Source organism: Phyllostomus discolor, chromosome 11, assembly GCF_004126475.2.
Source record: "Phyllostomus discolor isolate MPI-MPIP mPhyDis1 chromosome 11, mPhyDis1.pri.v3, whole genome shotgun sequence".
Lineage (NCBI taxonomy): Eukaryota > Metazoa > Chordata > Mammalia > Chiroptera > Phyllostomidae > Phyllostomus > Phyllostomus discolor.
In genome coordinates this window covers 318,619-343,343 of record NC_040913.2, presented here as the reverse complement: position 1 = coordinate 343,343, position 24,725 = coordinate 318,619, and the positions used below count along the sequence as shown (strand labels likewise).

The 24,725-nt window shown below is 50.9% G+C and overlaps 1 protein-coding gene across 5 annotated transcripts in view; it reads left to right on the top strand.

The window, feature by feature from the left end:
• The window catches only part of BCL2L13 (BCL2 like 13), a 45,822-nt gene that overhangs the window by 6,525 nt on the left and 14,572 nt on the right, over positions 1 to 24,725 (top strand). The window contains exons 2-5 of one of the 5 annotated variants that reach the window (XM_028526500.2): positions 1,082 to 1,250; positions 16,237 to 16,344; positions 19,573 to 19,729; positions 23,585 to 23,654. In XM_028526500.2, coding sequence (XP_028382301.1) covers positions 1,130 to 1,250; positions 16,237 to 16,344; positions 19,573 to 19,729; positions 23,585 to 23,654 — 456 coding nt within the window. In that variant the 5' untranslated portion in view covers positions 1,082 to 1,129. Of the gene's footprint in view, positions 1 to 1,081; positions 1,251 to 16,236; positions 16,345 to 19,572; positions 19,730 to 23,584; positions 23,655 to 24,725 lie in introns of those variants that run through there. The other 4 variants (XR_004899806.1, XM_036011129.1, XM_036011132.1 and 1 more) reach the window with 4 other exon arrangements.

Genomic DNA, 24,725 nt, shown 5'->3' with positions numbered 1-24,725 from the left:
CTGTCTTTGTTCTTACTGTCTGCTGGTTATCCACACCTTTTTCTTTTACTGGATATTCTTGAGATCTTAAAGCAGTCCATATTTTGTTTTAAGTAGGAAACAACATTATTTGGAAAGCTCTTAATAAGACATTTTGGTTGGAAACAGTTAGTAAGGTACACAGTAGGGGTCAGTCATTCATGGGGATAAAATGCACAGCATGGGGACTGTAGTTAATGATACTGTGTTGCCCTGGCTGGTGTTCAGTGTCATCCTGCAAATCAAGAGGTCCCTGGTTCAATTCCCGGTCAGGGCATGGGCCTGGGTCACCGGTCGCCCTGGTTGGGGCGTGTGTGAAAGGCAACTCATCGATGTTTTCCCTTGCACATTGATGTCTCTTCCTCTCTTTCTACCTCCCTCCCCTCTCTCTCTCAGTGCATAAATAAAATCTTTTTTAAAAAGGTGCATGGCAGGTAAAACCGCTAAGTCTACGTGAAAAAGTTGTACTTGTGTTGATTAGGAAACAAGTTAGGAGCCTAACGAAGAGATTCAGAAAGTAGGCGCTTAAATGGCAGTCCAGACCAGAAGCTAGTGGTCAGGGCTGCGGGGGCCGCTGTGCTGCACAGGGACCCAGGGACCCAGGAGCCTTCTGTCTGGTTGCTTCGGCGTCCCCTACAGGGGCGTCCTGGTTTGCATGTCCTAGCGAGGTGTCCGCCGCATTGACATCTCAAGTCCTAGAAAGGAGGGAGCAGGAAGTCTCAGGGAAGACCCGCACGGTGCAGAGGTGCAGAGAGAAGAACGTCTGCCCACAGGCCGCGGGCGGGCCAAGGGAGACCGGGAGACAGACAGCACCTGGGGGCCAGGGGCCTCGCTGCCGCTGACCTAGGAGACGCGAGTTGTTAGTGGGAAGGAGAGGACCTGCGCCGGGGCGGGGGCGGGGGCGGGGCGTGACCTCAGGTAAGTAAGTGCCCTTTTGAAACATTGCCTGGAAGAGGAGTCTGACAAGTACTTGTTTTGGTATTTGGTTGACTAATTGGAGTCCATGGGAAGATGTGCGGGCTCATAACCAACTTCAAACTGAAAGAACGCGTCTCTGCCGCAGGTTGCGCACCTCCGCCCGCAGACCTTCCTGGAGCGCCGCCGCCGCCCCATGGCGTCCGCTGCTGCCGTGCCCGTGGGCTTCCACTACGAGACCAAGTTCGTGGTGCTCAGCTACTTGGGGCTCCTCTCTCAGGGGCCCCCGCACAGGCAGCGCCTCTCCTCGGCCCCAGGTACTGTCCTTGGCGGAGGCGGTTGTGTGCGGTGGTGGTGGTGGCGGCTCCCTGTGCGACAGCGCGAGCATCGGGTGCTTTCTGCCTGCGTTCCTGTGCTCACGTGGTACCAGTGGGCTTTTAAGGGGCGGCCTCTCTCCTCATCCCCTGATCCGTTCCCAGAAGCAACTGCTTTTGAATGCTTCTTAACAGATTGATGTTTAGTTTATATATTTATTTACTTATTTAGTTTCTTATTTTCTTTTAAATCTTCACCCAGGTACACTTGCTCATTGTTTTTAGAGAGAGAGGCAGGGAGAGAGGGTTTGGAGAGGGAGAAAGAGGGACAGAAACACTGATACGACAGAGACATTATCAGTTGGTTGCCTTTCGTATGTGCCCTGACTGGGGACTGAACCTGCAGCCCAGGCCTGTGCCCCGGCCATGACTCCCAGCCAGCGGAGCTGCCGGGCCAGCGCAGGAGCCAGGTATTCTACATGATTGCCCTTGGGACAGGTCAGAACCTACTACGTACGTGTAAATAAACAGAATCCACTGTCATTAGGGATTGCACACTTAGTAAGATGTGCATTAGGGTCACATAATGAATTTTCAATTTATAATACAATTTAGTCTCTTGAATTGCCTTTTTTCAAGGATATTAGATTTAAACAATGAAGTCTTATATCTGATGTTTTTTAAAAAGTTTTTTATTTTTTAATCCTCACCCAAGAATATGTTCATTGATTTGAGAGAGGGAGAGAAAGAAAGAGAGAGAGAGAAACATCAGTTGGTTGCCTCCCACTCATGCTGTGGCCAGGGACGGAACCCACAACCTCCTGGTGCACTCGGTGATGCTCCCACCAGCTGAGCCATCGGCCTGGGCAGGTGTGTTGTATTCTTAAATACTGAATTATATTTAAAGTGCCCCAAGGTAGGTCACTGTTCTAAACAAAATTACATCAAAATGACTTTAAAAATATTGATTTGAGAGAGAGAGAAACACCGATTTGTTGTGCCATTTATTCATGCATCATTGGTTGCTTCTTGCATGTGCCCTGACCGGGGATTGAGCCCACAATCCTGGCGTATTGGGACGATGCTCTAACTAACCAACCACCCGGCCGGGGCCTCCAAATAAAACTCATGAAAGAAAATGTGATACCAAATACCTAATTTATTATGTTGCCACATTCATACAACTATTTTACTGTCTATTGTTTTATGATCCTTATTGATGTTCACAGTTTTTACATAATTGTAATCAATTATTTGTGATTTTTTCACAGTTTTAAAATGTTTCCACGTTCATCTCCTTTATTGTGTGCACAGGTGTGTTCTTTTCCTTTTCCTGCACTCAGTGGCGCTGCCCTGCGTGTGGGGTGTGCGGTGGAGGCCGAGCCAGGCCACCGGCCTTGGCAGCGGGGCTGCAGCTGAAAAGGTTGATTAAAGAGGGCATCGTACATACACAGTCACACATAAGAAATTTTACTTAAAAATGTTAATAAATGTGCATTTCCTCAGCAATATTGAAGTAAGGCCAAGGCTTTCTTTAAAAAAACACGGGTCTGTTTATAGTTTCCGATTTATGTTTATTTAGAGTGAGAGCACAAACACAGGTGTAAGGTATGATTAAAGAGTCATTTTAGATTTTTATGATTTCCCCCATTCTTCTACAGCTGTTTCCCTCACGCCCCACCTGAAATGGAATTTTTAAAGCAGCTTCCCAAAACGTTTAATTTACTTTTCATAGAAATATCAAGTGTCTTTGAACAATCACATTTCAGTGATGTCTGTGGTTTTAAATAGAGAATTTCAGTTTCAACTTGCATAGACGGAGGGAGGAAAACAACCGATCCTTGGGAAGCGGACAGCCTGCAGAGGACGCCACCCGCAGCCTCCGTCCCGGTCCTCGCGGGGCGTCCTCGGAGGATCCGCAGTGAGGCTGCAGCCGGCCGCTCGGGACAACAGGTCCTGTCAGTGGAGGTTACTTAGGGTGTTTCCACCGTACGTGGATCTTTAAAAAGTTACTTACTTTTGATTAGTTAGTATGTAGAGTCAAACTACTGAATTGCAGAATAATATTGCTTTCATGAGGGCCTTGCCATTTAAAATAAGTGCGTGGCCTATAGCTTGTCGTACCACGTAGGGTGTCCTTTTGGGTTCTCACAGTGCCCTAAAAACTAGTTATCACCCCGAGACTCCGGTCCCGTCGCTCGGAGCCTCAGGAGTGCTGCCTCCGCAGGCATCTACCCTGGGACTCGGGGTGGGCAGAGCGGACTGCACTGGGGGCGGCTCCTGCACCCACGGGGCGGGGCCTGAGGTCGGCCTGCGTCTGCGCAGCACTGCGGGGGGGAGGGGGAGGGGAGGGGAGGGCGGTTCTGGTGATCAGTTTTAGGGAGAACGTGGTTTTTACGCTCCGGCCCCCTGGTCCTCCGTGGGTGCCAAGGCCGACATGGGGACTGCAGGGTCTGAGCCAGGCAGTTCCTGATCCTAGTCCCGCAGACTGCAGGAGCATTACCGTTACCATGGTGACGCTGGCCCCCTGTCCACAAGCCCCATGGGACCGGGCGAGCCCCTTCCCCGGGGGCCCACAGTCACGCTGTGGCTACTTCCGCCTGCGTGTGCTGCAGGGGTGGCCCAGCGTCAGGACAGTTAGGTCTTCCGGGGTCACCCTGAGCAAGGGTGTGGGGGTGCTTGGGACTCGTTGCAGGAGGACACTCCTCACTGCCTACCCTCTGGACGAGGCGTGGTGGCGTGACGCAGTGCCGTCCATTCAGGCGGCTCACGGAGCGCTGGGCCAGCGGGGCAGCGGCTCTGCGGCACTGACCTCAGCCACGCCCTCGAGCCCGGATGCCCACCATGGGGGCAGACCGCAGGGGAGCCTGGGGGTCTTTCTCAGACCCTCCAGTATTAGTAGTCCCCTCACCAGGAGGTGTTGGCAACCCTTCGGGGTCCTCCCTCTTGAGCCAGGATGGGGTCCAGAACCAGCCTGTTGCCCGCGACAGCCCACATGACCGCACTCAGACTGACCGCTGACCATCCAGGGCTTGTGCCGGCTCGCTGGCTCAGGGAGCTACAGTGGAGGCCGGTTTCTAAAGTCAAAAATAAAAATAGAATGCGATACAGAGTTCACGTCTGTGCCACACTGTTATAAATAGGGCCTGCGTGGCGTTCGTCGGCGTGATGTGGGGTGGCTCGGTCTCCAGCTCCGTAAGTGGGAAGTGTGAGGAGAAGAGGAGGCGACAGGTGGTGGCCGTGTTCGTGACTCAGGATTTCTGTCACCTTAAATGTCTTTCATTTCTTCCTAAGTGAGTCATGTGCTGTATACAGACCTTTTTTATTTTTTATTTTTATTTTTTAAAGTATGCCTTTTAAAAAAAAGATTTTATTTATTTATTTTAGAGAGGGAAGGGAGGGAGAAAGAGAGAGAGAGAAACATCCATGTGCGGTTGCTGGGGGCCGGGGCCTGCAACCCAGGCGTGTGCCCTGACTGGGAATCGAACCTGCGACACTTTGGTTTGCAGCCCGAGCTCAATTCACTGAGCTATGCCAGCCAGGTCAGACCTTTTTTATTTCACATTTAAAACATTTATTTTTCAATTATAGTTTACATTCAGTATTAGTTTGTCCTGGTTCCGGGTGCACAGCGCAGGGGTCAGACAGCCACCCTCCGCAGAGCCCGCCTGGTGTTCCCAGTGCCCCCGGCGCCCCGCCCAGTTGTCACGCGCTGTCGACGGTGTCCCTGTCGCCTGCACACTTCTCCGCAGTGGGCGGCTGCACCGTCACAGGGCGAGTCAGCGCTCCCGGACGTGTTTGTCCGTGTGGAACACAGCCCGCCCGTGAGGGAGAACACGTTCTGAGCGGCACCGGTCCTGCTGGGCTGCACGTCTGATGGGAGATAACTTCTGTCCCGCTCCCTTTGCATATGCACAGCTACTGTGGGGCGCCTGGGTACTATAGTAGCCAGGCGTTTGTGAGTGGACAAAATACAGTAAAGGTTAACTTTTAAAAACGACATTTCTCTCTCAGGCTGGGAAGGAAGCCTCGTATGTGGTCACTGGTAATGTGACCGTCGAGTACATGTAGTTGTGATACTGGTTCGTTATTTGTTCGACCATTGACAGTAGCCCACACTTTCTCTTCCTCCTTCCAACCACAGCTCCGCTCTCTCTCTCTGAGTTTGACACTTCTGGGCACCTCGCTTGAATTACGCAATGTTTGTCCTTTTGTGTCTGCCTCATTTTGCCTAGCATAATGTCTAAGGTTCATCCACGTTGTAGCATATATCAGAATTACACTTCTTTTTAAGGCTGAAGAATACGAGGGGGTACCCCCCCAAACCGGAATTTCCTCCTGAAGGGCGAGTCTGGTAGTACAGACTTCCCCTGCCAGGGGAGCGCTCTAGGAGCCCATCTGTGTCAGTGCACCGGCGGGCGTTGCTGTGAGAGGGCGTGTTTGGCTTCGGTGAATTTTTCTGAAGACCCTTTCAGTGTGTCTGCCCATTTCGTGACGGGTGGTTTACGAGCGCACCTGCCCGCACCACACTGAGTGTCCAGCAGTTTCTGACCAAAAACAGCGTGAGCCCCAGGCCCCACCCTCCCTGTTCCCCAATCTCACCCTGAGTGACTTCGTTTTGTTTCCACGGATGGAAAATGTCCTCAAAGGGAAACGTTTTGATGATGTAGAAGTTATGAAACAAACAAACAAACAGAAAAACAGCAGAAGCACTAAAAGGCATAAAAGTCAATGAGTTTCAAGACTGTTTTCAGACCTGGCTGGTGTGGCTCAATGTATTGAGTGCCAGCCCTCGAAGCAAAGGGTCGCTGGTTTGATTCCCAGTCAGGAACATCCCTGGGTTGTGGACCAGGTCCCCAGTTGGGGGAACATGAGAGGCAACCACACACTGATTTTTCTCTCCCTCTCTTTCTCCTTCCCTTCTCCTCTCTCTAAAAATAAATAAAGTCTTTGAAAAAAAATAAAGACTGTTTTTAGCAGTGGAAAGAAGTCTCGATAGGAGTATTGCATCAAATGGAGAGTAGTTGGAGGTGACAAGTTTAAACATGTAAGAATAAATGCACACTTTTTAAATAAATTTCCTTTGTGGGGGGTCTTCCCTCGTATTCGTTGTATGCATGTGGCACATTTTGTTCTTCTGTGCATTCGTTAGCGGACACTTGGCTTATTTCTACCTTTTGGCTGTTGTGAGTAATGCTCCTGTACCTCCCGGTTGACACCTCTCTGGGTTTCTGCTCTCAGTGCTCTGGAGGGTGTGCCCACGAGAAGTGTTGCTGGATCGTGAGGTCTGTCTATGTGTAGTTTTTGGAGGAACTGTTACACTTCCCTGCACGGCAGCTGCACCGTTTTACACTCCTGTCCGCAGGGCCCCGGGGAGCCCAGCTCCTCCTCGTGCCCACCAGCAGCCGTTTCTGTTCCACTCTGTCTGGTACTCACCCCGATGGGGATGGGGTGGCGGCTCACCGTGGTGGCTCAAGTCCTCTTACCGCAGAGTGGAGTTCCACTGTGTGGACGTGCCGCAGTTGGTTTATCCATCCACCTAGTGCCCCACACCTGGGCTGCTTCCAAGTCTTGGCAGTTATGGATAAAGCTGTTGAAATTGTGTGCAGGTTTTGTGTACATGGAAGTTTTCAGCTCATCTGGGTAAATGCCGAGGAGCATGATTGGAAGATACGGTAAGAGTGTGTTTAGTTTTGTAAGAAACTGCCAAGGTGTCTTCCACAGTGGCTGCCCCCTCGTGCATTCCTGCCAGCAGTGTCCAAGGGTTCCGTTTCTTTGCATCTTTGCCAAACTTGCTGTCGTCCATATTTTTTGTTATAGTTTTCCTTTTCCTAGTGGCTGTGCAGTGGTATTGCGTTGTGGTTTTAATTTGTATTTTCTTAATGGCTAGTGATGTCGAATATCTGTTCATGTGCCTATTAGCCACTTGTATATCTTTGGAGAAATGCGTGTTCACATCCTTTGTCCATTTTTAGTTTGGACCGTCTGTCTCCCTGTGGGTGGGTTACATGAACTCACTCTGCACACCAGGCCCTGACCAGACGTGTGGCTTCTAGCTCCTCTCGGCGGCTGCCCGCCCCTGCCTGTCGGCGGTGTCCTCCGACCTGCAGGAGGTGGTCACTGCTCACACAGTCTGCCCACTCGGAGTTTTCTCTGGTTCTCCTGCTGTGGGGCTCACGTCTCGTGACTGCTGCCCACTCCAGGGTCGTACACATTTTTTCCGAGGCTTCCTTCTAACCGTTTTATACTTTTAGCTCTTACATTTATATCTTGGATCCAGTTTGCGTTAATTTTTGTGTATGGTGTGAAGGTAGGGGTCCAGATTCATTCTTTTGCTTGGGAATACCCCGTTGTCCCGGCACCATGTGAGAAAAAGGCCGTTCCTCCTCGTTGAACGGCCGTGGTGCACTTCCCAAAAGTCAGTTCCTGGCCCTGGTCGGGTGACCCCAGTGGTTGGAGCACTGATGCGCCGAGGTTGCGGGGTCCGCCCCCGGTCGGGGCAGGTGCCAGGGCAACTGGTGAGGCATCAACGAGTGGAACAGCAGATCGATGTCTCCCTCCCTCCCTCCCTCTGAAATCCATGATGTAAGGAGAAATCAGTTGACCTTAAACATACAGAGTTATTTCTGGCCTCTCAATTAGATTCCATTGATCTGTATTTCTGTTCTTGTACTGTTCCCACATGATCTGGATTTCTCCCGTAGCTTTGTGGTAAGCTCTAAAATTGTGAGACGTGAGTTCTCCAACTTCGTTCCTTTAAAAACATGCTGTCCTTCATCTCTTGTAGTTCTGTATAAATTTTAGGGTCATCTTGTCCACTTCTGGCAAAGTGCCGCTGGACTTGTGACAGGGGTCCCATTGGCTCTGTAGGTCAGGGGGGTACTGCCACGTCAGGCCCCCTTTCCAGACAGATTTCCCATGGTGCCTCAGGACCCCTTCTCTGGGGGTGGGCGTGCGTCCCTTCCTCAGCTGTCCCACCAGGAGTGGGAGGCATTGGGCCCTGACCTCCGTGCAGCTGGACTTGGGTGCGTGGCGGGTGTCCTTGGCGTTCTGCCCTCCGAGTCTGCCCTCCTGGAAGTCCCTCCCCGGCCGCAGGGTCTGGGGCTGTGGGTGCTGGAGCCTGAAAACCCCATCTGGTTGGCAGGTTTGCGATTTGGATGTTGTTTTAAGATCTGGTTTCTTGCTCACTAGTCCAGTATGGTATCATGTAGGGTACCTGCTTTTGCTGTTGAATAATTAATTGGGCCATGACATCTGTATGTTCGGTGGATTTTTAAACCCGGGTGGGAATTAGCTGGGTGGTCCGGAGCAGCACTGCCCAGACGAAGGGCCTGAAAACCTACCCGAAGACCGTGGCGCTCCGCCCCTGGCCTGGGCGACCAGAGGCCCCCCGGGGGCCCTGGAATCTGGGTTTTGCTAACTGTTGTGCCTCCCACTGGGGGAACCAGAGATTCAGAAAGTGTTTTCCTCTAGACGGTCTAGTGCGGGCACAATTGACCAATCTAGACTGGGTAACTTGACAGTCACTTTGAAAGCCCCGAGGACATCTCGGGGCTGGTGACTGCAGGCCCTGGCTCTTCAGCTGGCACTGCGGCGGGTGGCGGCGGTGCACGCCGGTCCGCCTGCCTTTGGAAGAGTTTCCTTCCTCCAGGGTGAGAGCGCAGGTTCGTGCTGCGCTGGTGCCCCTGCACAGCTGTCCGTGCTCTCGCGTCTGGGACGGTGGGGTGGGGGTGGTGGGGGGTGAGTGTGAACCACGCAATCTGTGTCACTGGCTCACTGGACGAGCGGCCTTTCCTGCCCTGACAGCAGCAGCTTGCTCTGGTTGGGGTTCTCCACGTGGCTCAGTGTCAGCGGTGACAGCTGCTGTCCCTGCATCCGCTGCTTCCCTGCAATCTGGCGGGCGAGGCCTCTGGGGACCGAGACGTGGCTGTCCCTTCCCTTGCGGCGTGGCTGTGGTTTGGCGGCAGTGTGAGTGGGTGTTGGGTGTGTGCTTTAGGAATAAGCTTTTCCAGAGGGGCCGATGGCAGGTAAGACGTTCACGCATTCCTCATTGTTCACCGTGTGTCCCCAGCTGTCGCCATGTACTTAGAGCTCAGTAACAGCTGTGCTCACCAGATGACCGTCTTTCTGATCTTGTTTCTGTGGGACTCGTGGGAGCCCAGGCGCGTCCTTCCAGCTTCGCAAGCCCCATACCCTTCACGCCGTGTGGGGCACGGCCTGCACGGCCGCGAGCTCCCAGGCCCGCCCGCGTGTGCAGTGCAGCTCCACGGCTCGGGCGTGGGCTGCAGCTCTCGCTGGCCCGGGGCCCTTCCGGGGCCTCCCCCCCCCCCCCCCGAGTCCTCATTCTCGGGGGTGTCCGCCTCTCAGCCCCGTCACCACGGGCGGGTGCTCCGGTGCCTGTCCCGGGGGCAGCTGGTCCGGACTCTTACTCTCTCATGTGGAATGACTTTTCATTGTCTTTCTTTCTTTTAACTTTTGTCAGTTGAGCTGGCTTCAAAATATGCTGATAACTTTGTATTTTAATTCTGCTGAATTTACCTCTTTCCCATCGTTGTCTTCTTTCTTAAGTGCCCTCTCTCCCCAGCTAGGTCGTCACCGCACGTGGAGACCCATTCACTGTAGTCCTGGGGCCTTCACTGCAGAGACAGAAACGTAGAGGGGCACCTAGTTCCGAGAGGCCGCACGATGCTCTTGCACGTGGCGCAGAGAGAGAAACGCGATAGGAAGCATTGCCAGTGCTCAGAACTCTCTCTTGATGTGATTCTGGATAGAAGCTGTGGCTCCGCCACCCAAGTGCGGTTCACACGAACAGGGACGCTGTCTGGGGACCTGGGTCATAGGTGCACACAATCCAGAATGCAGAGGGATGGAGGGACCACCTGTCATGTCAGGAAACTTACAGAAAACTAAGTCTGACAGCCCTGGCTGGTGCGGCTGGCCCAGGCAGTGGACTGAGCACTGGCCTGTGAACCAAAGGGCCACGGGTTCGATTCCCAGTCAGGGCACATGTGTGGGTTGTGGGTCAGGCATGAGAGGCAACCAGACACTGATGTTTCTCTCCCTCTCTCTCCCTTCCTTCCCCTCTGTCTAAAATAAATAAAACTCTTTAAAAAATTAGATCCAACAGGCTGTAATCTTTGGCAAGCGTCTGCAATGCTTATTTCTGTGTTTCTGATTAAGGGCAGGTCAAGAGCAAACTAGCAGGTGTTAAATTTGAGATGTTTTTGCAGAACTTACAAGGCTAACCAAAACTTTTTCAGCATGGCCGTCACCCTGCTTACACTGTGGAGGTGGGTGTGAAAGAATATCAGTGTGTATAAAAAGATTCTCTTAAAAACACTTCCATTCACGGTAGCTCATGACAATCAGTGATCAAAGTTCCAACATTCTTGAGCACGGCAGAGACTACTTTAGCCTGGAAAAGGTTTGAAGTCAGGCCTCTGAGGGGCAGACCATACCAGGAAACATATAAAACCGTGGAACACCTGGTATTCAGGAATGCAGCTCCTTGGTGAGACTTCTTCGGGGAGTATATTGTGAATTGTACCCTTAGTTTTTCTTGTCCTCACCTAAGGACATGCTTGTTGATGTTAGAGAAAGGGGAAGGGAGGGAGAGCAACACTGATGTAAGAGGGAAGTGTAAACTGGTTGCCTCCCGTAAGGCCCGGACCCGGGACTGAGTCCACAAACCGGGCACCGTCCCCGGGCTGAGAGTTTGACCCACAGCGCTTCCGTTTACAGGGTGACGCTCCAGCCCGCTGAGCCAGGGCTGTGACCTTAACATTTAAAATGAGACTTCCGCTCAGGATGGTGGCGTGGGCAGACATGGCTCGCCTCTTTGCACAACCACGTCAAAATTACAACTGAAATACAGAACAGCCATCACTCAGAACCGTCAGAAATGGAGTTGAAGGGAAGTCTGACAGCTACAGAATCAAAGACACCACAACCATCCAGACTGGTAGGAGGGGCGCAGACATGGGTTGGGCTGGCCCCTCGCTCACGTGTGGTAGATAACAATTCGAGAGGGAGATCTTGGGAGCGAGGGCTCCCAGAGCCACACCAGGCCCCTCAGCTCAGGGTTCCAGTGCCAGGAAGAGAAGTCCCCACAACTTCTGGCTTCAAAAACCAGCAGGGAGTGAGTCGGTGGAAGAAACTTCTGGAGCCCCAAGCAGTTCCTTGTAGGGAACCTGCACACAGACCCACCTGCGCAGTCAGACTCGCTCCCTCTGGGCCCTGGTGGCGGAGAGGCAGCTTGAGGGGCATCAGTATATAGGGGAAAACGGAAGTGTCTGGCATCAGGGTGAGCACAAGCCGTTGTCCATTTGCTAGACCCTCTCCCCACAGAGCGTGTAGGCTGGTGCCACTCTGAGACTCCGTCAGCCTGGCTAACACTGTTCAACCTTGGAGATCCCCAGAGACTCCACCCCACCCAACTTAGGGCCCCACCCAAGGTGCTTTTCCGGCTGAATGGCTGGTCTTGGCTCAGGCTTCCCTGCTTCCTGAGCCCTCTCAAACAAGTAGCAGCTGGCCTCAGTGAACCACAGGCCTGGCACTGGCAGCAGCAGCCAGACAGGATTCACAGTTCTGCTTCTCCTGGGGACTCCAGGAGAAGCCCAGCACAAGTAGCAGCCATCTCAGATTGCTTTTCAGCTCGGGGAACGGGGGAGACCTTGGCCTGCGGCACCTGGAAACCCCAGGGCCAGCACACCCAGTGGACAGCTACAGACCACATTGGCATGCCACCACCCTGCCCCTGCACAGCTGATCCTCCATGGAGGGCAGAGGTTAGTGGGGTCACAGCCAGTGCTTGCAGCTGACTGGCCTGGGTAAGTCCCTCCCATTGATCTGCCAACAGCAACCAAGGCTCAACTACAAGAGGAGGGTGTGCTCAGCCCACACGAGGGGTGTACCTGGAGTACACAGCTTGGGTGATGGGGAGGCCGTGCCACTTACAGGTGCCTACAGGACACCTACTACATTAGGCCACACTACCAAGACATGGAGTCAAAGCTGCTCTACTTTACACACAGAAACAAACACAGGGAGGCTGCCTAAACAAGGAGACAAAGAAACATGGCCCAAGTGAAAGAACAGATCCAAACTCCAGAAAAAGAGCAAAACGAGAGGGAGATAAGCAGTCTCTTACACGCAGAGTTCGAAACACTGGTTATAAGAATGCTCGAGGAACTTGGGACTTCAGCAGCATGGAGAAGACCCAGTCAAAAATGAAGGATGCACTAATTAAAATAATTTACAAGGAAACCACAGTAGAGTGGATGAAGCCAAGAATCAAAGCAATGATTTGGAACATAAGGAAGCAGGAAACGACTACGCAGAACAGAGGAGAAAAGAGAACCCAAATGAACGAGGGCAGTGTAAGCAGCCCCTGGGACAACTTCATTCCAACATTCCCATCAGAGGGGTGCCAGAGGGGGAAGAGAAAGAGAAAGAAACTGGAAATCTATCTGAAGAAATAGTGAAAGAAAACTTCCCTAATTTGGTGAAGGAAATAGATGTGCATGTCCAGGAAGCACAGAGAGTCCCAATTATGATGGATGCAAAGAGGCCCACTTAAAAAAACGTCATTATTAAAATGGCGAAGGTTAAAGACAAAGAGAGAATCTTCAAAGCAGCAAGAAAAAAGAAGTTACTTGCCAGATAGTTGTCAGATGGGGTGGGGGTGTGTGGGGGATGGGTGAGGAGGTGAGGGGATTCAGAAGTGCAGACGGGCAGTTACACAACAGCCACGGGGGTGTAGGTACAGTGTAGGAAAGGGCGCGGCCAAGAACCTGCTGCCTGACCCGTGGACCCGAACAGTGGTGGGGGGGTTGCCTGAGGTGGGGGGCGCTGGGTGGAGGGGGCAAATGGAGAAAAATCAGGACAGCTGTAATGCCATAATCAACAAAGTTATTAAAAATATAATAAAATGAGCTGGAGTGTCTGACTCCAAAGCTTGTGTCTCACTGCACTGAGCTGCCTTCCAGGAAGCCAGAGAGAAAAGATGGTTTCATTGAAAGAAATATGATTGCTGTTGAATTCATTTCCCGGTCTGTGTCTGCCTTTTTTTAAATAATGTCACGGCATGTTCTGGAAGTCACGGTGCCTGGTGTGTTGCAGGCCTCAGTGCCGGCGCAGACCCGCCCAGAACCGCAGCGAGTTCTGAAAGGACACCTGCTGCGGTACTGGAACAGGACTTGAGCCTTGTTGAAGTCTCTCTGTGAGTGAGACAAGCGCGTCTCTAGAAGACAAACTGTGTGGCTCCACTTACACGAAGTGCTCAGAGTAGCCCGGGTCCCAGAGACAGAGGAGCAGTGGTTGTGGGGCGGGAGGAAGGGCTAGCATGTAGTGGGTTGCAGCTTGAGTTTTACAAGATACAAGCTCTGGAGATGGGTTAATGGTGCTCGTATCACAGCATTATGAATGTGTTTAATACTGAATTATACACTTAAAAGTAGTAAAGATGGCAAATTTTATTTGTATTTCACCACTATAAAAAAATTAGGAAAATAAACCCATCTGTCAAGGTAGACTTTTTTTTTTGAAGTTTATTTTCTTTAAATAGGCCAGACATTCTCCTTGAAATTAACACTTCTAATTTGCCTAGCAATGTGGTTTTTTTTTTGCCAAAGATACTTTAAGATTTTATTTATTTTTAGAGAGAGGGGAAAGGAGGAAGGGAGAGAAACATCAATGTGTGGTTGCCTCTCACACCCCCCATATGTGCCCTGACTGGGAATCGAACCCGCGACCCTTTGGTTTGCAGGCTGGCACTCGATCCATGGAGCCACAGCAAGACTTCTATACCCATGAAAATTTATAAAGATCACCTTCTTCCTGGGATACCTTGTCTTCAAATTTTGCTTTATAGATTGTATATGTTTTTATGTAATGTCTTGGTTTTATTTTTTATTTTTGAAGGATCCTTTTTATTACTTTCATGAACAGAGAACTCAACAGTGTAACTCAGCCCAGCTCGGTGGCCTTTGCCTTTGCCAGCTCGGCTCTGCGAGCCACCAACCCTGGGCCCAGGACGTTGCCTCCCAGCGGCGGCACACGCCATCCTCGCTGTCGGCCTAACCCACCGGGCGGCAGCTCCCGCGAGCCGGAGCGCCCGTCGTCTCGCGAGTTCACCCGTGGTGTGAGCACGACAGTGCCGCGGGCCAGAGCCCGGCCTGGCCGTCCGTCCCTCTGACGAAGCAGCACGGCCCCCCCTTTCTCCAGCCCAGGGCCTACTCGATGGCGTCACGACGCGTGGCGTCACGACAGGTGGCGTCACGACCCGCGGGCCCCTCGCTCTCCGCCGGGGTGGGGAGAGCGCTCACCCGTGCTCCGAGGGCGGGTGGGGACACTCCCTTTGCCAGGCGGGCCCCCCCCCCCCTCCCCCGCCTGGGCCAGCGGCCTCCTGCTGCTCGCTTTTCTCCGGTCCGTCTTTGGGGGCCGCTCCCTCAGCTGCGCGGCTGTGTGGCGGGCCAGGCCCGGGTGTGCGCTTCCGGAGACCTTCCCCTCGCTGCTGCATTCGGATGTGGAGGGACCCCTTGACAAAGCGGGGGAGGTCCCTTCGGGGCTGGAGGTCCCGTCCGTGCCGGGGTTCTTGGGCCTTCCTTCTCTCAAACGGGGTTTCCTGTCTTCCTGGCCTTCTGCTTCCTCACGACGCCAGGGGCCCGCGCGCCTTCGCCTTCCGTTCCCGCGCGCGTGTGTGTGTGTGTGTGTGTGTGTGCGCGCGTGTGTGTGTGCGCGCGCAGAGCGGGTGAGTGGACTGTCCAGTTTAGCAGACGCCTGCTAATTACGGCACCGAGGGCCATCCTTTATGTTTCCTGCAGCTGGAAATAACTAAGGGCTTTTATGTTTTCCACAAAAAATAGTCTCAGCTCAGAGGAAAGTTTTTTATGTGGCCTAAAGGAAAATTATTTTTGTCAACTTTAAAGTGGAAAGCTAAGTGAATCTAAGAAACAGAAATGTTTAACCTTTTGTTTTTCAAAGATATTTTAAAGACCCATAGATGCTATAATAATGAAGTTTCTTGGCTCAAAGTAATATGCTTATCTTTGTTTTTACATTTTTAAAAAATATTTTATCGACTTTTTAGAGAGAGCAAGGAACATGGGTTTGTTCTTCAAATCGTTTATGCACTCAGTGTTTGACTCCTGTATGTGCCCTGACTGGGGATTGAACCCCCAACCTCCGTGTGTTGGGACGATGCTCTGACCAACTCTGAATGACCCGGCCAGGGCAATACAATTATCTTTGAATTCAGAATTTTTTTGCTTTCAAAAATGAGAACGTACAGAAGTCTAACTCCTCTCTTTATAAAACTTGTCAGTGGTAGAAAACAGTGCTGTGCACACCTGGGTGGGACGGTGCTGGAAATGCGTCTGTAAATATATTCTGAGTAGGAGGGGTGGGCAGTGTCATATTTGGATTCAGTGTTTTAGAGGAAATGATGAAGTTCTCCAAATACCTGAGGCAGAAGTTAGTGAATTGTCAAGTATTTGGTCTAATTTTCTCCTCCAGATTCTTCACCTTAGTTCTCCATTCCGTGCTGGAGACCAAGATACTCCCTTTCCTCTTACTGCACGAGAATACTCATGGTTTTCTTCAGTTGGGGGATATAAATCTGATGATAACAGGCTGTCTCTTGGGCTGGGGTTTCCATGAAGATAAGGGGCCATGAATGCCAGCATCCTAATGACACTAGCCAGTATGCTAGTGTCACTGCTCTGGGCAGCCTTGCAGGCTCCATTTCTGAGGTCTTGCTTCTCGGCAGAGACGGGCATGGTTCCGTCCTCAGGCGACCGCGTCCAGGCCCTGCTTTCCCGGCAGCACCGGGGCTGGGCCCAGGCCCCCGCTCCCTCTTCTAAACCTCTCCCAGCCCCAGCCTTGACAGTGCGTTGTGATTTTGTGGTTTTGACTTAATAGTTAAAATACTATCCATGTTCTGCTGGCTTCTCTCTTCCTCTGTCAATAGTAACCTTTTTGTTGATTTCAGGAGTTCAACAAGATGTAGCTTCACAGTCTCTGGATCAAGAAGTTTTATTAAAAGTTAAAACTGAAATTGAAGAAGAGCTAAAATCCCTGGACAAGGAAATTTCTGAAGGTCTCTTTATTCTTATTTTCTTAGTTACTTAGAAGATTGTTTGTTCCAGTTTACTGTTGGTTTAATTTGGCTTTTTACAGTAGAGTGTTCCCAACATTATGTGACTCCATTGGTGTAGGGCTGCAAGGGGGAAACCAGGGGCCTCTCATTTCTCTCTCCTGGGGGCATGTTTCTAAGTGTTTCGTAAGTGCACCCAGCAGTTTAGACACAGCCGTTCAGGGGTTAAGTGACGGCCTCAGCTGTCCTGTTGAGGTACGTGCCCCTCGCTGTGGTTTTGACAACAGCACTAAGGGGGCTGTGTCAGTACGCTGAGCTCCGTTTTGCACGTGTCTGTGCTATAAGAAGGCGTAACAGTGATGTGGATGCAACTGTGTAGCCACATATTTTGTACTTAACGTGACACCATAAACTTACAGTAGTTGTTTTACTAACTCCATGAAATTCCATATAGTGAATGACTGTTCCATTATTCCCTTATTATCAACAGGAACATTTGGGTGGTTTCTTGTTTCACCTTCCAAAAATACAGATGCATTAGACATCCTTTTTTTTTTTTTTTTTTTTTTAAGATTTTATTTACTTATTTTTAGAGACAGGGAAGGGAGGGAGAGAAACAGTGATGTACTAGAGATACATCTAGGTTGTCTCTCATACACCCCAACCCAGGCATGTGCCCTGACCGGGAACCGAACCGGTGACCCTTTGGTTCCTAGGCCGGCGCTCAGTCCACTGAGCCACACCAGTCAGGGCAGCTGCATTGGACATGTTGCCCAATGATTTCTTTTATAGCTTTATTTATTTTTTAAAAAAAGATTATTTACTTTTAGAGAGAGGGAGAAAGGGGGGAGAAACATTGCTGTACAAGAGAGACATCGATCGTTGCCTCTGGAACGCCCCTGGGGACCTGGGCCAAAACTCAGGTGTGTGTCCTGACCTGGAGTCAAACCAGTGACCTTTCAGTTTGCAGGAAGATGCCCAGCCTACTGAGCCACACCTGTAGCTTTGTTGAGATATATTTCATATACCATAAAATCTACCCACTCAAAGTGTACAGTCCAGTTGTACAAAGTGTGTAACCATCACCACAATCTAAATTTAGAACATTTTTAACATTCCAAAACGAAGCACTGGACACACTAGCAGTCACTTCCCACATCTGCCAGCCCCACCCCCAGCCCCACCTCATCTGCCGCTGTCTTGGCGTCGGCCTGTTGTGGGTAGGCTCACAAGTGGAGTCCTGCACTCTGGTCTTTTACGAAGGCCTTTCATGTAGCGTAGTTTTCTTGAGGGCCGTCCATGTGGTCTCAGTATCAGTATTTCCTTCCGTTTTATGGTAGAATAATATTTCACTGTGTAGGTATACCACCTTTTGTTTTTCCATTCATCAGTTGGCGGACATTTAGGTTTTTTCCGCTTTTTGGCTATTAGTAGGATGCTGCTATGAGCATTCCTGTACAGTTTTTGTGTGGCTATATATTGCCCAATAGTTTTTAACAAGAAAAATTATAAATCAGTTCCCTATTAGTGGAGAAGAATATGAACAGAGACTTACAAGTAACCTGGAAACCTAATTTTAATCTTTTATTTTCCTTTACCAACATTTTTAATTGATTAAGATTCCAATTCTGTTTGAACCCTTTGCCCACTTCTGGTAGCAGTTCTTACACGCAGTAAAATGGGCAAAAGGCCAAGAGAAGAAAAAGAGCAGCCCAGGTCTCGTTGCACGCACCTCCCGGAGCCCGCGTGTGGACGCAGACCGCTCGCTGGGGCTGCTGGTGCGGCCGGCAGCCCTTTGGGTCTTTCTCGGAGTGTAAGCACCTCGTAAAGAATAGTGGACTCAACTCGAGTAAGGTTGACAGCCTTCTAGGAGCCAGCCTTAGACGCGTGCAGTAAATACTGGGTGTGAGGAGATTACTGATAATCCCTGGGAGTGGGTGCAGTCGCTCCCTTTCTGGGATTTCCTGCCCTGAGCCCTGTGTGTCCGCTGGAACCCAGCCCTCCCGCCCGTCTGCCGGCGGGGAGGGAAGGGTGCAGCCACGGGGCGCGAGCAGGGAGCCGAGGAGGACAGGCTGGGACGTGGCTTCTGTCCTCGTGAACCTTCCCAGATGCAACACGTGTCCGTGGGCAGGGCTGTGGAGCTACAAAGTGCGTTTCGAAAAGAAACTGATGTCCTGGCTGCTGTGGCTCAGTGGACTGAGTGCTGGCCAGATAACTGAAAGGTCACTGGCTTGATTCCCAGTCAGGACAGGGGCCTGGGTTGTGGGTTGGGTCCCTAGTGGGGAGGAGGGGTGAGAGGCAACTGATTAATGTCTCTTTCCCTCTCTTTCTCCCTCCCTTCCCTGCTCTCTAAAAATAGATAAATAAAATCTTTAAAAAGAGAATGAACTAATTGACTCATTTTTCTATGGTGGAATAAACTGATTTGAGTCTGGTTTAAGAAGTTCCACCTTTACAAAGGTAAAAACAAAATAGTAAGAGAGGGATGATAAATCTCATTGATTACCTTATTTAGGTTTTTCACTTAGCCCCGGTTGGTGTGGCTCAGTGGACTGAGGGCTGGCCTGCATCCCAAAGGGTCGCTGGTTCGATTCCCAGTCAGGGCATGTGCCTGGGTTGCAGGCCAGGTCCCCAGTAGGGGGCGTGTGAGAAGCATCCACACATGGCTGTTTCTCTCTTCTTCCTACCCTTCTTCCCCTCTCTAAAATAAATAAATAAAAATCTTAAAAATTTTTTTTCATTGATAGATTTTAGAGAGAGAAAGTGGGGAGAGAGACAGAGAGAGGGACATGGATTTGTTGCTCCACTTCCTTACGCTCTCATTGGTTGGTTTCCTGTATGTGCCCTGACCAGGGATCAAACCCACAAACTTGGCGTACGGGGACAACGCTGTAATCAACTGAGTTACCCGCCAAGGCTCATTTATCATTCTTACATGGCGTTGGTCTGTAGTAATGTACTACATTGGTTTGCGTATGTTAACATTTCAGTCCAGTGTTTTTCTAATACTAAGATTTTCTATAAAAACCTTTCCTTTAAAAAAGTCTCCAAATTTAGGACCTATCCAGTTCGTGTTCCAGGAAAGATTACTGTCCCGTAGCGATCATCTGACCCTTCTTAAGTGGCTTCTGACTCGGCTCCCTCTCAGCAGCAGGTGTCCCACCCCCTGAGCTTCTGCCGCACGACTTTGATGCTGTGTACTCAATCCGGTTGCTTCTGCCCTGTCTCCAGCCTTCCCCAGCACAGGCTTCGACCGGCACACTTCTCCGGTGTTCAGCCCCGCCAACCCCGAGAGCTCCGTGGAAGACTGCTTGGCTCACCTTGGAGAGAGAGTGTCCCGGGAGCTGTACGAGCCCCTGCAGAAGGCGCTGCAGACGCTCCTCAGCCAGTGAGTGACCTGCCGCGAGGGGCCGCGCAGTCTCCGTGCCATGCGCGCAGCACGGCCTGGGCGAGGCTGTGCTTACGTGAAGCGTGGCACTTCTTGTATCACGCGCTTTTCTGTGCTTTTCCTTTTGCTTTCCCAAGCGTCTGTCTGTGGTTTGAGGGACAGCTTCTGCACCAGAGAAGGGATTTCCCACCCTTCCCACCGGCACTCGGCACTCGAGTTGTGTCTCCTGCTGAGCTGCTTCCGCGGGTGCCCTCCCTGGGCTGTAAACACAGCTGTTCATTGGTCCCCCCCACGCTCTGCCGTTCTCGCCAGCGGCCGGCACTGAGATGGGGGCCCGGCTGTCAGGCCTCGTAGCGGGGATTCCAGCTCTGTCTGTGCCGCGGGCGCCCCAGTGTCGCCGAACTTCGGGGCTGCAGCCCGGCCGTGGAAGTCCTGCCGTGTTCCTGAAGTGGGGCTTCTCCCCTCACCATGACTCTGCCTGTCAGAGCTGAGAGCAGGAGGCGCCCAGAGAACGTGTGCTAAACTGGAACCAGATCACTTACTGTAGATCTTAAAAGTTCATCCCCCCAGTTCTTCGCTGAGAATCACTATTGAATTGGTGTGCGTTAGGAAAAATACTTGTTTTAATGAAGACTGCCAGCTCTCCAGAACAGGATGACAACTGTCCTTTCTCTCAAAGGGCCAGAATTCAGAAGCCAAATCACTGTGTAGTGAGGTCATTCCCTACTTTCACGTAGAGGTTACATGTTGCTGTTTGTTAGAAGGAAGCAGCGCAGGTTGAAGGAGAATTTGGTTTGTTTCTGCACGTCCTGGCGACACGAGCACGTGAGACCCAGGTTGCCCCTCAGAAGCGATGTGGTGGAGCCACGCTGGGGTTGGCGCACCCTCGCACGTGGGCAGGTTTGGGCCTAGATGCGGAGAGGAGGCCACACTATGGGTGCTGGGAAGTGAAGCCCAGTCGGAAGTTGGGAGGTGTGGCGGTTCTTGTAGAGGATGCTCGGAGCCCCGCGGCCCCGTAGAGGGGAGGGCAGGTGCGCGGGGCAGTGGTCAGGTCGCCCCACTGCTCCCAGACCAGAGCAGCGCGCTTCCACGGACGCTGTCTGGAGCTGTTTCACCAGCTGAAGACCGTTTGCCCGAACAAACCAACCTTGTGAAAGCTGCTGGGACTGGGAGTCAAATGACAGGTGTATGAGACAGAAAAATTCATTCTGTTTCCAATTTTGGTACAAACTATCTCAGTTTATCCATCTGTTAATTTTAAACTTACTAGGATATTATAAGCTCTCTGAAGAAGAATATTATATAGTATTTTTAATAAGCATTATTTTTGGACTTTTTTTCATAATGTACAAGAACAATGGATATCTTCCCATTGCCAAGTAAGTGATAATTTTAAAAATCTTGCTTTGCTCTGGCTGGTGTGGCCCAGTGGATTGAGTACCGGCCTGTGAACCAAAGGATCGCCGGTTCAATTCCCACCCAGGGCACATGCCTGGCTTGTAGGAAGGGGGAGTCCCCCGGTAGGGGGCGTGCAAGAGGCAACCACATGTTGATGTTTCTCTCCTCTTTCTTCCTCCCTCTCTAAAAATAAACAAACAAAATATTTTTTAAAATATTGTCTTTGATGAATATTTATTTTTTTTCTCTGAACCCTGAATACAGATACAATTATTTTTGAAATTGGTACCTCTGGTTGTACATCAGAGTTAGGCCCCTGAATAAATTTTCTTCAGAAATCTTTTTTTTTCTTTTTAGCATTGCATTTATTTTCAGTATTTTTGTTCTACTCAAAGATAAATATTTTTAGTGTTAAGATGTTTTATTTACAGAATCTAAAGGTTATCAAATGGCAAGTAGTAAAGCCAAGGTCTTTTATTTTTTAAGGAATATTGAACCCCTTTTAGCAGTCAAGAAATGTTGTTAGATTTTAGTCGATTTTGAAGAAAATGATTGAGATTATCAGAAATATATTTTTGAAAGTCATTATTGCTGTTACTACTACCTTGAAAATAACTCCCTGATGATGAAGCAGAATTATTACCTGGGTTCTTGGCAGTATTTCGAACAGTGGAAAATGGCCACCGCCTCCTTCACTGTGTTCCTGGGAATTTAATCCCTACCGCTTCCTGCAGAGGGAGCCTTTTCAAAATGTATTTTTTTGGTGGGGGGAGGAGAGGGATAGGAAGGGAGGAAGAGAAACACTGATCTGACCAGGGACAGAACGTGCAACCCCGGCATGTGCCCTGAACGGGAATTGAATGCAGCCTTTCAGCTCACCGGATGACACTCCAACTGACTGAGTCACACCAGCCAGGGCTCCCCTCTCTCTCTGCTGTGTTTCACATAGCAGATAGGTCTGATTTTTCAGCTGCTTATTTCTCTGTGTGTGAGGTTTCCTTTGAATATTTTAGTCTGTTGGATTGTTTATGTGCATATGTCTGTGCATACAATGTTTCAAATCATTCCATTGTGAAGGAGGCCAGAGGACTTAGCCTGATGGCGAAACTGCCGGTGAGGCCTGCTGGGACGCGCAGCAGCCTCCGGCAGCTCAGGAGAGGAGGTGAAGGGACAGACCTGCAGGTAGAGCTGCAGGGAGGACCTAGGTAGGGCGACTGTGTCGTATCTGCTTACGTTCAGGTGTCACAGGTGCATAGTGTTGAGTCCAAGGCTTCTAAAAAGTACTGCGCTTACTTTGATGGGATACGCTGTCAGTGAGGTACCATATTATTAAAAAGGTCATCCCTGGCACCTCAGTATTGCTGTAGTAGCGATTTTATTTTGCCTTGTATAAAAGAACACCTGTGTCATCAGAACATTTTTAATAACACATTTCCTTTTAAAAATTATTATTTTTAAAGATTTTATTTATTTTTAGAGAGAGGGGAAAGGAGGGAGAGAAACTTCAATGTGTGGTTTCCTCTCGTGCACCCCCTACCGGGGACCTGGCCTGCAACCTAGGTCTGTGCCCTGACTGGGAATCGAACCAGTGACCCGCTGGTTTGCAGGCTGGCACTCAATCCACTGAGACATACCAGCCAGGGATGGGTAGATTTTAAAATTAGACTTCTCTCCTTTATATATATATATGTTAATAATTTGTCAGCAAAAGGGGGAAGTAAGTTTTATTAAAGCTATTACCCAAGCTTTTGATGCCTTCGTATGTCACTTTGTTACCAGGTATTGTCCTCGTTAATTTGCACAGGACGCCAAGACTCGGAGGACAGGCCCTGGAGGCCGCAGCGAATCACTGCTGCGTGACGCTGCCCGCACCCCGTGCCCTGAGCTCCGGGGTCACAGGCTCATCTGTCTGCCCTGCAGGGCTTCTTGTCATAAGATACCAAGTTAAAAATAGAGTTCCGCTCCTCGGCCTTGTTTATTCCAGCTTCTTATGTCCTCAGTTTGAAAAGTCTTCCAGTGCCATGTCTCTTTAATTTTTAAATATTTTAGGGTTTTTGCCTTTAAAAAAATTAAAGTTATGCCTTTAATTTTATTAAGATTAGATTATTATTTGGTCACATATTAATGATCCAAGTGTTTGTGTTTATCTGCAACATAGAAATCCAGTTGGATAAGTTTGAAGCACTTGCAAAACATTAAACATTATTATGTGTTGTTACTTGTTATGTGAACTGCTGTCCCAGACTGGCCGCGTGCGTGTCGGCCTGTAGAGGGCGCTCGAAGACAAGTGCACACCCCGTGGTGAAAACCCCGTCTCCCACAAGGCAGAGTGTTGAGTAATCTGTGTTACTTTTGCAAAAAGTTCGCACAGCACTAGCGTGGGGACTGTGTATTCATTCATCTGGAAGTGTCGGTTTTCCTGCTTGCTGACACAGACTGTTAACACGATTCCTGCAGGCCAGTGACCTACCAGACGTACCGGGAGTGCACACTGCAGACCACGGGCCACGCCGGCGGCTGGAACAAGGTACCAACCAACCACCTTTTCTCTCACAAGATGTCTGCGTGTTGGTGGTGAAGTGCGGAGGGATCGCAGCAGCAAATGCGAGAACCGTTAGAGCTCTTCACCCAGTGCGTAAACCCAGCTGGGAAGTGGGTGTTTCTGATTAAAGCGGTTTTTGGGCTAATGCCGCAGAGTCCCCCTGGGCCCCAGGCTGCGCGTCCTGTTGTTCGCCGCTCGCCACCGTCAGGGCCTCGCCTCTCTGTGGCGGAGAGGGCTGCTCCAGACGGTGTCTGTGAGCACGTGAGTGTGCCTCCGTGGGGAAGGAACGGGGGCTTCCTCCCGGGAGGTGGCCTGCGCTCAGGCTGCTCTCAGGCCTGGTCACGTGCTGAGCAGGGACCCTTTGCCGTCCCACCTGCCCTCAAAATGGAGAGACCAGGAGGTGAGCCTGCTTGGCTGAGGTGCTGACGCCACCTCCTGTTCATTTTTTAGACTGAAACGTAATCCACGCGCCGTAAGACTTGCCCGGCTGCAGTGGTCCCAGCGTGTTCACGGGGGTGTGCAGCCATGCCCACTGTCTAATTCCAAACATTTTCTGCCCCAAGAGACACCCCACTCCTGTCCTGCCCGGCCCCCGGCCCCGTCCTCCACTCCGAGTTTGCCACCTGGGTGTCGCACAGATGTTTGGGCTCATTGTTGGTGGCTTCAGTCTCTCGTCACGTGTAGACTCCCTCTCCCTGTTTTCTCTCGCTCTGACTTGCACGCTGCCTGTCCCTGGGGCTCCGCTGGCTGTGTCACTGAGGTGCCATTTCGCAGGTGCCTGCCTGTGGCACAGGCAGGTGGACCCGGAGGCCTGGGGTGTGGTCAGGCTCAGCCTGTGGCCGTGGCCCGCCCTTGCTGGTCTGTGTTTCCTCTTGCGCTTCACCTCGGGATAGCAGCACACCGGCTGGTTGTGTCTTCGGTTTTATTCTGAAGCCGACAGGCCAGAGACCGCCCGCCTGACTGGTGGATTCCGTGCGGACGGAATTGGTGGCCTGCACTAGAGCTGCCGGGACGTGGATGGGCTAGATGGTGGACGGACAGACCAAAGCACCGTCC